The sequence below is a fragment of the Vanellus vanellus genome, assembly GCF_965231255.1.
Source record: "Vanellus vanellus genome assembly, chromosome: 11".
In the NCBI taxonomy this organism is placed as follows: domain Eukaryota; kingdom Metazoa; phylum Chordata; class Aves; order Charadriiformes; family Charadriidae; genus Vanellus; species Vanellus vanellus.
In genome coordinates, this window is record NC_138916.1 from 7,788,783 (window position 1) to 7,800,937 (window position 12,155).

The 12,155-nt window shown below is 37.5% G+C and overlaps 1 protein-coding gene across 1 annotated transcript in view; it reads right to left on the reverse strand.

The window, feature by feature from the left end:
* ENTREP2 (endosomal transmembrane epsin interactor 2) overlaps window positions 1–12,155 on the reverse strand; it is an 87,468-nt gene that overhangs the window by 26,404 nt on the left and 48,909 nt on the right. The window contains exon 4 of the mRNA XM_082488536.1: window positions 5,459–5,566. Coding sequence (XP_082344662.1) covers window positions 5,459–5,566 — 108 coding nt within the window. The remainder of the gene's footprint in view (window positions 1–5,458; window positions 5,567–12,155) is intronic.

The following is a 12,155-nucleotide window of genomic DNA, read 5'->3' on the forward strand; positions in this document are numbered from 1 at the left end:
GAAAGGCAGTTATGCTCAAGGGTCTGTGGCCATAGTACTGAGAACACACAGCCAGTTATGTAGGGTTGATGCCAGGGACCTTCTCAGCAAGCTCAGAACCTGTAGCAGGACACATAGGCTGTCCCTTTCCAGTGCAGAAGGCAGTGCTTTGTAGAATAACAGAACTTGTCTCAGTTTTTAACTCTTCAAGGTGAAATAAACACCTTTAAATAGATATGAATAATATTGTCAAACTCTGTTTTTTTATTCTCAGACCAAACTTCCAGCGCTTCACTGAGAGGTCGTCTAAAAGTTGGTTACTGAAGCGACCAGAATGATTAGAGTTTAGTATTTATGTTCTGAATATTTTGAGTATATTGAAGCTGACAGAGAAGTCTCAATTAAGGAACTAAAGAAACAGCAGACAGGGACTGTAAATATGATTCTTTAATGGAACAGATACCCGGTGTGATACAGTGTGGTAAGTCCTTCTACCTGTGATCTGTGAGACTAAGAACTCTCCATCAGTATTTCCAGGTATGGGACATCCCCACTAAACATTCACAAAGACATCCTCTGTTCTACATATTCTGCAGCTGATCAGCACTATTGAATCCACGTAAATGACAGTGCTGGGATTCAGGGCTTAGCAACTATGACATATCCAAACCAGCAATTGCCATACATCAGTACTTGACTATTGCTCTAAGGGAATCTTCTTATCTAGAGTATTTCCCGTATCTGCATGTAATTACCTCTGCCTTCCATATCACTTTTAATAAATTTGCTCTGTAACTTCGAAATGAGTCCTTTGGAGACTCCAGAATTTGTTATCCTCATTTCAGTCTCTGTATGTCATTTATAACAATCTCCTAATTCTTGGGAATGGGAAATAAACATTTCTAATTGCATATAATGAAATATTGGCATGTTATCTATAGTAAAAGCTCTTTGCAATATACTTGGGTCTATAATTCTGTCTTCAATTAACTGTCCTCCTCCTAGGTAGGTTGCTTTTTTCCTTTTCTGAAACACTGGAATCTGTATCTCCTGGAGGGAACTGTAGGCACTAATTGTCTGCAAGAACAGAAGGATCATGGCTGACTCTTGTAATTTGTCCGATCTTAAAGGGAAATTGCAACACAGAAAGTATTTTGATAAGGAAAACACAGATTCAAGTGTTTCTCCTCCATTGTTTCCCGTTGCTGTTCCTATAACCGCCACAAGTCATTAGCTCTGTAGTCTCAGAGCAACTGGTGTGTGACACTACATCTTTCTTGAAGTACTGACCATCTCTTAAATAGAATTAAATATTAAATATTCTACCAATAAAATGTGAAATGGAAAATGGTACATTTTCTAAATATGTCAAAAGCTTTCCTACACCAAAGGTTTCCCTTTTACCTTTTTATTTGTGGTGGGGATGAGGGGAATATTTATCCAACCATATTTACATTTACGATGTTTCTATGGATGTACATCATTAGCAGTGCATATTTCTAAAAGGACTGATATCTGGACTTTACAGTACCTTTAAGTGAGCTTTGTGCCAAAAAAAAAGTACTATTTAGGTTCTGATAGAATTAGGTTAAATAATAAAAATTATGTAATAACTTAAGATCAATTCTCACTTAACATGAAGCTTCATCCTGAAGCGTTTTTTTTTTTTTTATTACTGTTTCACCAGTATAAGGGCTTAAACAATGCCAGCAAGATATGATCCTCACACAGAGGTGCTTTATTTTAGGTGTTTGAGTAGAAATATTAACTGCAGCCCATTAAGTTAATGACATGTTGAATTATCATTATGGCTGATGAAATCAGTAATTAAATGTTACAGCTTGCACGTGTCATCATTGCCTTATTTCCTTTACAAAATAACAGATTGTTTTAGATATCACATAACTTGAATAGCAGTTACTAACAGCGATGGTGATAAAATCAGAACACACTGAATGATATCAGTGCCAGTACTTCTAGAATAAGTACTGTATAAACATATTTGGAGCAGAAGGAGGACCGGGACAGATGTACGTCATGCTTTAGCTTGGCCACAGTGGGCAAAATTTCTTGTATTTCTTTAATTCAGGCAGCTACCTTTTGAAGAAAACGGGGTGAGTTTTTGCAGTAGCCATTCATCAGACAAGACACAAACTGAAACTGCCTTAGGCAACAAGTGAAATATCATGGAAGTGACAGCTTGGTTATTAAGAGATGTTTCTTCACATCACAGAACCTTGATATCATCTGATTTGATTCACATTTATCTGCTGGAGGGGTGCGTACACAGAAAGAACAATTCTGGGAGGCCCTGTAAGGGAGTGCAGCCATAAACCATCTAAAGTAGCGAAACACGTAACAAATGCTATTTCAATCTTTTACTATGGTATCACTTACTCTTGCGGCTTTAGTACAATTGGTAGATTTTTTTTTTTTCCTGAGCAACTGTGTACACTTAACAGGGTGAGAAAGGTTAAAGTGAAGTGAAAAATCTGGGGTACTTTCTGAAACAGTCAACTCAAAGAAGGAACAACCTAGGAAAATATGTTTTTGTGTCCCACACAACAGTACAAAAGTAAAACTAAAGGCATCAAAAATATAATGCAATAAAAATAGTTTCCAATATTTTACAGTAATTTTTTCCTTAATGCTTGAAACCAAATGTTTGCTTGGTGGGATTATTTTTCACCAAAAAACCCCATTCAAATTCACTGGAAAATTTAATCTGTGCTTACTACCAGACAGCTTGTTTTTATATTTTTCAGGGCATTTTTACTTAAAGGTGGGTACATCAGAAGGTAGCAGTTTCCAACAAAATACTGTCAGTTTCCTTGTCCAAATCAGATACTCACTGTACACAAAAGTTAGCAATAGAACAGATACTCATGAAACACTTGCAGATTTTCTTGAGACTGTATTACAGACCAGCTCTACAATAAAACATGAAGCACATATAACAGCTTCATGCCAGAAGAAAACTTGAAATTATTTGACATTTGCAAAAATTCACCATTCTAACTGATTAATTTCTGAGACAAGAAAACTAACACAGCACATGAATCACAAAACTGATGAACTAATGATAACCTAATGACGTCCGAGGAGGATCTTCCCTATTGCATGCTGCTTTTGCTGGCTAAGGAACTATATTTTTATGCCTCTTCTTCCTACAGGAGAGCCTACATAGATCTGGAACAAGAATAGAGTAAAAGAATCAGCACAATTAAAACCTTTTCATCTAAGAGGGGTGGTCTCTCTTGCTGCTGCTATCTTAAACTTCCAGCACAATACAGCCCTGCTAAGAGAAGATGCATACCTCAGTGAAACGTAAAAGGAAAAAAGCATAAATTCAGCATTAACAAGCAAGAAAAAAGGAAGTAAATCAGATTTATGGGTGCAGTAGAGCAAAAGGGAGCTGCAGATCATGGGACAACAGACTGAAAATAGAGAAAGAAAAGATCTTCAGGTCAGAGTTCAGGTGGTCTAAGTCAGCATAGACCTAGGGAAGTTACGCTCACTTAGGCCCGTAGGAATCTGGCCCAGCAACCTGAAAAAAGAAAGGAAAAAACTTAAGGATAAACAAGAAAAGACTGGGATTGAGCAGAAAGGTACAATTCCCTTCTTCTGTGGAGAGGGAAGAAAATTCTTGTCAATGGAGGTGAAACAGTGGGAGAACAGACAGCTAAGCAGGAAGACAGAAAGTTGGAAGCACAAAGCATAGAAAGCAAAAAGACATTGACATACTGGCAGCATTGCCAGGTGGGAAAGAAAAGAATTTTAGGGAAGAAATGAAGAATGAAGTGTCAGAGAGAAAAATTATGTGCTTTCGAGGTACTTGACTTCCAATTGAGATTACTGCTTCTTGCCCGTGCCCATCAGAAGCACTTTAATATTGTTCTTGGTTCATTGTCATCTACACATTTTTACTCCTCTTACACTGCTAAATACCATAAAATTAAGTGTAGGTTAAGATTCCTGAAATATATATGGTTACACTTCTGGATCACTGCTACCATTGTTACTCTAGACAAAGAGATCTTTCCAGGTGTTATGACCACTTCATCTCCCTGTCATCACTGCAAGGTGTAAAAGATCTTTAGTCAATAGGCATTCTTGCAGCAAATATCAAGAGTGGTAATGTATGAAAAGAAAGAATACTCGCAATATAATAAAAATCCTTTAACATTTAAAATACAGTATGTCATCAGCTGAAATGATTATTTTTGTCAATTGTTTGACATCCCAAACAAAGTTGTTAAATAAGCACTGTTTACAAGCCTCTACAAGCATGCACAATATGAATACAGAGAGGGCTATAGGAAAAAAAACGCATTTATGCACCATTTGCAGGCATTATGTAGATGTATGTGCCTAACTTATACCCACTACTATGTGAAGTAAACACCTGATCACAGATTGAAGGTATTCTGAACTAAGTTGTCCACCCAGTGACTGGAACACTTGTCTAGAAAGGGCAGCCTTCTCTCTGCAATTTATGCACTTAAATTCAAATCAATATCCATGGCAGCTAGTGTATTTTTTTTATTTATTTATTTTTAAATCAACCACATGCCTGCATGGCAGGTTATATGACATCTCTACGTTGTGCAAATGGTTTGCAGCTAACTTGCTGGATCAGTATTCTATCTATGCAAACTTTTAAAATATGAGAGATTTACAAATGACTGGTATTAGGTTTTTGTGGTTGGTTGCCCTCTCTTATTAAACAGAGGATAATTTCCTAGACTAGCCAGTAATACAGCTGGGTTAAAAACAGTATGCCTGGCCTGCAAAATACAAAGGATTTTCTTTTTTTTGTTTGTTTGTTTCAACATTACATTGAAACCTTGTGAATCACAGCGCTCATTTGGGACAGGAAAGCCACCTTTGTCCAACCAAAACAAGACAGTATCCTGTAATGCAGCTGGCTCTGCAGAAGACTAATGATCCTTTTCCTTCTTGTTTTAAACACAAGTGCTATGCTGAAGCTGAACAGGTTTTCCTTATGAAAACACTGTTATTGGCACAGGGCTGTGAAAAGTTCCAGTTTTAAACTCATAGTTCTCATACTCCATAGCTCTCATACCACAAAAGTAGTGAAAAATAGTATCTCAAAGCTAAGTAATTGCTCTGGATAGTGTGGAAACTGAAGATAATACACATGTAATGACAGACAATTTAACAGGCACGTGTAACTGAACCTCATCAACAAAAATAACATACTCCCAATTGCAAAATCCTGATTAGAACTTTCTACTACAATACGCAAACATTTAAACACAGCAGCTATTCATGCTGCATACATCTGTATGCTATATTTATATACATGCATGCAGATAAAAAATACACACATGTACATACACATTCTAACACCACACAAAGACACACAAATAGGCTTAAGTTTATAAGCAAAGAGTAGGTACAAATGAATATACACAGGTAAGGACAATACCCTGTGTTGTCACTGAAACGTACTCACCATTTGCAGGAGATCAGAAGAAACCATCTGCATGCAACACATTGCTGTTGCCAAGGCACAGACAATGGTGGAGATGATATTGAGAGCGCACACACTGAACAACAGGTCCTGTGAAAAGACATGCATCAGAATATCACCTCTTATCTCAGGGACACAAAGGACAGGAAACATTTTTAGCAATTTGATAATAAACGCTGTCAACTGCTATCAATTGATATGGCCTCAATTAACTGTGTAGACCTCATTCAGCTCGTAATATTTTTTTTAAACCAGTCTGCAAAGGGAACAATTACAGGAACAAACATCTTCCCTTCCCCACTTCTCACAATACATTTGGTATTAAGAGATTTCCACAGAAATATTGATATTTCAAGGTTTCCAGTTCCCTAAAAGAAAAGACAAATTACTGCTTTCACAGTGGACTCCAAGCTAGAGCTATCACAAACAAGATACTACGAAACAGACCTCTGATTAAAAAAAAAAAAAAAGATACAGAAATTTCATTGCTTTCAGTATTTGAAATCTACAACTTATGATTCTGTGTTAAAAAAATTCAATGGAAATTTTAGTATGAAATGGAGAAGTCAATCTTGTATTAGATACTCTATGACACATTTTTAGGATGATAGAAAAGCAGTGACTACATCCGGGCATTTCCCCTTGTGCTGATGAAGTAAGTGCATATGGCCACGTTGTTTTTTAAAAAACCTAAAACATTTAAAATAGAACACGAACTCTTTCTGTTTACTAAGTAGAATAAAACAAACATTTGAATTAAAACTGAAACATTTTTATAGCAAAGGTATAATTAAAAATTAAAAAAAGCATCCATCTCTTACAATCACTGTATTTATTTTTTTTTTACTTTCCCAACAGCCAGTGAAAGGGAACACTGATTTAGTATGCTGGTCATATTTCAAAACTACTACAATCCCTCTACAGCAACCGCATAGCTGTTGTACTTGTGACAATTATGTGGCTCAGTTAGTACTCTGAACAGCCAGTAAAAGTATATCAGAAAAAGCATCACAGAGAACAGATGAAAAACAAACTCAAAATTATTAATATACCATGAGTAAAAACACTCACTGGGTAAAGAACATTCTGTAGGATCTAAGTTTAAACAAGTATTTCAGTCATGCCAGTGCATAAAATAACTTCCATGCTATAAAATCAATGCATTGCTTGCTTTATTTTTTCCAACAGTACTGAAGAAATGATAGAAAGGACTGGATTTACTCCTGCCACTGTAATTGCATGCTCCTCAAGCGACCTTCATTGGAAGATGGAAATGACAGGTAATTAATGACAGAACAAGAGGGAATGGCTTCAAGCTCCAACAGGGTAGATTTAGACTGAACAATAGGAAAGAATTTTTCACAGAAAGAGTGGTCGGGCATTGGAATAGACTGCCCAGGGAGGTGGTTGAGTCACCATCCCTGGATGTGTTCAAGAGACGTTTAGATGTGGTGTTGGGGGATATGGTGTAGGGGAGAACTTTGTAGAGTAGGGTAGATGGTTGGACTTGATGACCCCAAGGGTCTCTTCCAACCTAGACGATTCTATGATTCTATGACAGCCATGGGAACCAAGCAGACATTAAATGGGTCAACAAGTTGTAGTCATTTAATAGCCTACACTGATCCAAATTTGCTCTTGCTGATCTGGTCAGTAGTTTCAGTAGTTTTCTGTCTTCATGGCCAACCCCTCAGCCAGGGGAATAAAGAATCAACAGCATCGACAGTACAACACTGGAAGGGCCAATATCTAACTCACATACAGAAGGTGATACAGAGGACTCATTCAAATACAAAGTCACATAGATCCACTTAGAGCATTCAAATGAAGGTAAACAGGCAAGTAAATCCCTAGAGATGCAATTAGTTAATTTAGTGGCACAAAAAGAGACTGAGTTCCTGTGTGTTCTGCTCTCCATATGTAAAGCTAGGTAACGAATAGCAAGGCAGAGTAATTATATGCGATAACAATGCAATAATAAAATCTAAATCAAAGTTGTAAATTAGGATCCAAAGTGTCTTTATGACTCTCATCCAACTTACATGGCTCAGGATAAACTCAAATGTGCCTCTATCACTTATGACAGATGTTTCTTTGATCTATTCCTAAAGATCCCAACAGCTTCATCACAGTATTCCAGTGTCTTTACCATCAGAGTGTCTTCCTGATGTCCACCCAACAGTTGAAAGCCATTGCTCCTTTTCTACTATAGCTTTTGCAAACAGGTTAGTACACAGCAGACTTTTACACCTTTAAACTATATTATCATGCATAAAGTCTTTTCCTCCTTTACTGCATGACATATTAACGCTATTTCCTCCAGTCCTTGACTTAGACCCATTTCCTAGGCCTCTGATTAATTTCATTTGGTTCACCTCAAGTTGGTCCACATTCCTCCTCAAATGCAGAATCCTAAACTGGGCTGGGCACAACAGAGGCCCTCCAAATGCTGATTGTAGTAGCATAGGGATTATTTCCTGTACTTTACAAGCTACACTCATCCTTACACGTCCTGCAGTGATGACTGAGGGTTTTTATCTTTTGTCCACCATAACCCCGGATCCTTTCCTGCAGAACTACTACCCTCTTCATCCTCCTACTAGGTAAGGACAGAAGCAACATCATAAAGACAAAACTATTTTTACTGGAGAAAAGCCAAAAAAAAAAAAAAAAACCCTCTTTCTCAGTTACACTTATCTCACATTTATAAAGAATAAGGAATAAACCAAACCCACTTCATACTACACAGACAGAGAAAGAAACAGTACTAAATTTTTTTTCCCTCAATTCCTTCCTCCCACACTCCAAAGCACAGAGTAAAACAAAGTAGTAATGCTTTCCATTTTTAGTTATTTTTTCCTTCTCTACCAGTAATTCTAGAAAACCTCCCCAGAGTGTCAAACCAGTTGCTTTAATTTTTATTCATTGCTAACTATGGTGAAACAACAGACAAAGTAAGTTGACTCTACAAGTACCCTGAGCTGCAGTAGTGTCCCAGACTGAACACACAACGATAACGACTTCTTTGTTGTGGTTTGAGATTGTTCCCTTGCCACGCAGGGGAGGGGGAGCTGAACTGGATGCGCTGTTCAGCATTACATCGGTTATGTGGGGCAGGGATTACTGTCCACAGTAACAACGGCCCTCTTTCCACACACTCCTTTCCCAGGCTCAGCATACAACAGTTATTGTTCCCACTGCAATCTTTTTGAAGGTGAAGATGCAAATAGAATGTTTCAAATGCAGTGACGCAGAATTTTTATGCATTTCATAAAGATCAATAAGGCACAGACAACTATTGGCCAAAAACATAACAAGACAGCAAAGCTAAACAAATTTGGAAGAGATGTTAAGTTTAAATTTTTAACAGTGAAGGTAATAACGGAGCAATGATTGTGGTATCCTCACCATCACTAGGTATTTCTTAAACCAAGACTACTACTTTTTTTTTTTTTTTTTTTTCCCCCTAAAGTCTGTTTCAACTCAAACAGGAATCAACCCACAAACCAACAACCAGCCCTTTTCCTCTGCCCCTCCCCTTCACCCCCAAACACACACAAATCATCCTAAGGCAATTTACCATTTTCAGTGACTTTCTGTCCTGTGGAACAAGTAATTAGGCAATTCACAGGACACTCATTTATTCAACTACAACTATACATAGCAAGTGAGCAGGAACAGACTTTCAAGATTTAAAACCCTCCATGGCCAAACGAAACGTGCTACCAGAAAGACAGTGTAGATGCTTACGCAGGTTCCAGCTGGAACATGGTGAAAATTAAAATGTCCTTTAGGAAATGTTTGTGAAAATGCACACATCTATAGGGGTCTAATGGAGTAGAAAATCTGTATTAAATACGAAAGCAAGGAGCTTTAGGGACAAATTTTTGGTTGATATTTGCAAGAACTACCTTGATCAGAAAACACAACACATGAATCTGTAATGGTGTGAAATATGATCCTTTGCTCTTCACAAATGGCTGAACCAGTTTTCTCTTACATGGTATTTTTCTGGGTATTTTCATCTTTTTAAGACAAAAATCTGATTCTTCAGCATGTTCATATGACAATTAATGCGCTTACAGGTATAATGTACTAAGTAGACTTATTCTTCCACAGGTTATGTATACAATTTTCTTGCCACACCTTAACTCACTAATCCCAGAGGACCTAAATCCCTGTCAGAATTGCCTGGAAGCGAGCCTAGGTCAATTCAGATATACACCCACAGGAGTCAGATGGCATTGTCAGCTATTTCTCTGTGGTCAGTTGTTTTTCCCCAGATAGGTCCCTCGGTAAATCTCAAAAGCTGAAGTTGAATTTAATACTGATTTATGAAAAAAGCAAGATTTCATGGTTGTAGTATCCCATTTTTATTACCGCTTAATAACTGCCAGATTAATTGGCATTACCTACATAACTGTTTATCGTGTTTTCCCTCCCTAACAACAGACACCTTTGACTTATACTGTGGTCCCACAAAGGATACTTGTGCATTCTCCAATCGTCTTCACACTATCATCCATACATCTTACTTAAGAAGAGAGCACCTCTTTTTTCCTTATTCTCATACTAAGTTAAGCTGTTTTGAGTATTACTCTTTTGGTGTTTTCTGTGCTACTGCACTTCAAAGTTCTACACAATTAAAATAATACTTTGCAATAAGAGTTTTGAAAACACACATCTTCCAAGATAAACAATCACAAAGCAAAAAGTATACTAAACCTAAGCCTTTCCTTTATATCTATTGGGAGTTTATCCCATCTTCAATACGGATTGCCTTCTCATAGAAACCCTCCCCTACTTCCTATGCTTTCTCCTCCATGACAGTCACAGCCACCTTTATGGCGCTGTAAATTCTTGAAATAAGCATGCTCTTATACCCCTAAGAGTTCAGAACTGACTCGGAAGGAAACAATGCTTATCGCACAAGATTTGTGCTTTTGTGAAACATCTCAGCTGGAGATCTTCAGAATGAAAGCACAGTATAAGAGCAAAATGAATGTAATTCTTCGCTGTACAAAGACTCTGGAGCACTAACCTCTTAACCTACCAAAATGTTGAAAGCTTTATTAGACAAATTGCAAAAAATGTGGCTTTGTGTGGAATAGAAGATGGGGACATTGGGATTTAGCACTTTGTGGAATAGTTATCCCATGTCAACATTTCTCAGAGAGACAATATTATAAACAACATCATTTTCAGAGAGACTGAGCCCTAAAAACGCACAGTGGCAGCAAACTCAAGTAGTTACTAAATTCAAGAAAGCAACTTTTATAAAACTGATTCTGACTAGCCACAATTGTAAGCAGTGTCAGGTATGGCCGCCTTCTCACGTAAGTCAACAAACTGAGAAGCAGAGACTGCCAAGAAAAGGATGCGCATTGTCCAGGTTAAACGGGGTGTGTGTGAACTGTCTTTTCATCTTCTATTAGCAGGATTCTTATGAAATATGCTGTAAGCAAAGAGAATAGGCTGATCCTTTAATTGTGGAGGAGTCATTGAGATATGCAGAGAAATGAAGGTTATAAATGAAAGAAGAAATACAACAATTAACAAATAATTTGGACAAAATAGCACAAAGTGCTATCTCTAAACAGAAGGGAGAAATTAATTGTACCATTTTTCAGATTAAACATGGTCTAACTACAGAATTCCATGAAATGTTAAGTGATAAAACTCTGTACACCAGAGGCAAAAATCACTGTATGAGCTTTATAACCTCAAAAAGGGGGCTAAATGAACCTAGTTATCTCCGATTGAGAGGCTGCACGCTAATCTGGCAGATGGTCTTAAATATTTATCATCCAGCTATCAAAAGTTACTTTTATGTGTGTGCACTCTGCTCCTTCGCTATGAAAACCAAATATTAACTAATACCATAATGCGAGTATAGAATAGACCATTTTAGTTTCACCTTACAGAACAAAAAGAAGCAAATCTTTCAAATCTTACCTCAAAATAAAATTGAGCATTTCCCCAGTCTGAAAGTAGTAAGCTCCATAAACAGAGCTAGCAGAAATGTTTCAGCAAAAAACGCCATTTTGACACTAAACATGTATTTAATCTCGTTTTGAATTTTGGCAAAAAACAAAGTTGGACCACTCAGTCAGATCTAATATGCAGAAATGTATGACAGAACTAGCAACGTTAGGGGTGGCTGAACAGAAACAGAAGAAATAGTCCTTGTCTCCTCCCTCTTGTTTACATGCATTAAGTCAAATTAAGCTGAAATACCTCCCCTTTGGGTTTATGTCTACTTGTTAGACTTATGGGATGTGTTGTTAGCAGTTTGTAGAAAATCTGACTTTTCTAAGCTGGTTGCGAGAAAGGGCTTAACATGTTCCAGATTTAACCAGCATCGGTATTGTTTCGCTGATGCTACTACTACACAAACTCCTCACCTCCCTAAGCAGCTTAGCTACAGAGAAGACCTTGCTGCCTACAGCATCAAAATCATTCAGAAGTTAGGTTTCCCAGTGCTTTCAGGTCCGCAAGCAAGCACTGCTGGCTCTACACACAGAAAGGGTACACCTAAAAGCACGTAACTGTTTCTTTTGCTTTTTGCGTGTTTCCAGAATTATGGAACCATGACCTGGTGGAAGTCCCATACTGAGCTTTTTGTGGATGGCACACAGGCGAGAGACCTGTAACTGCCACTAAAACTAGGCCAGTATTT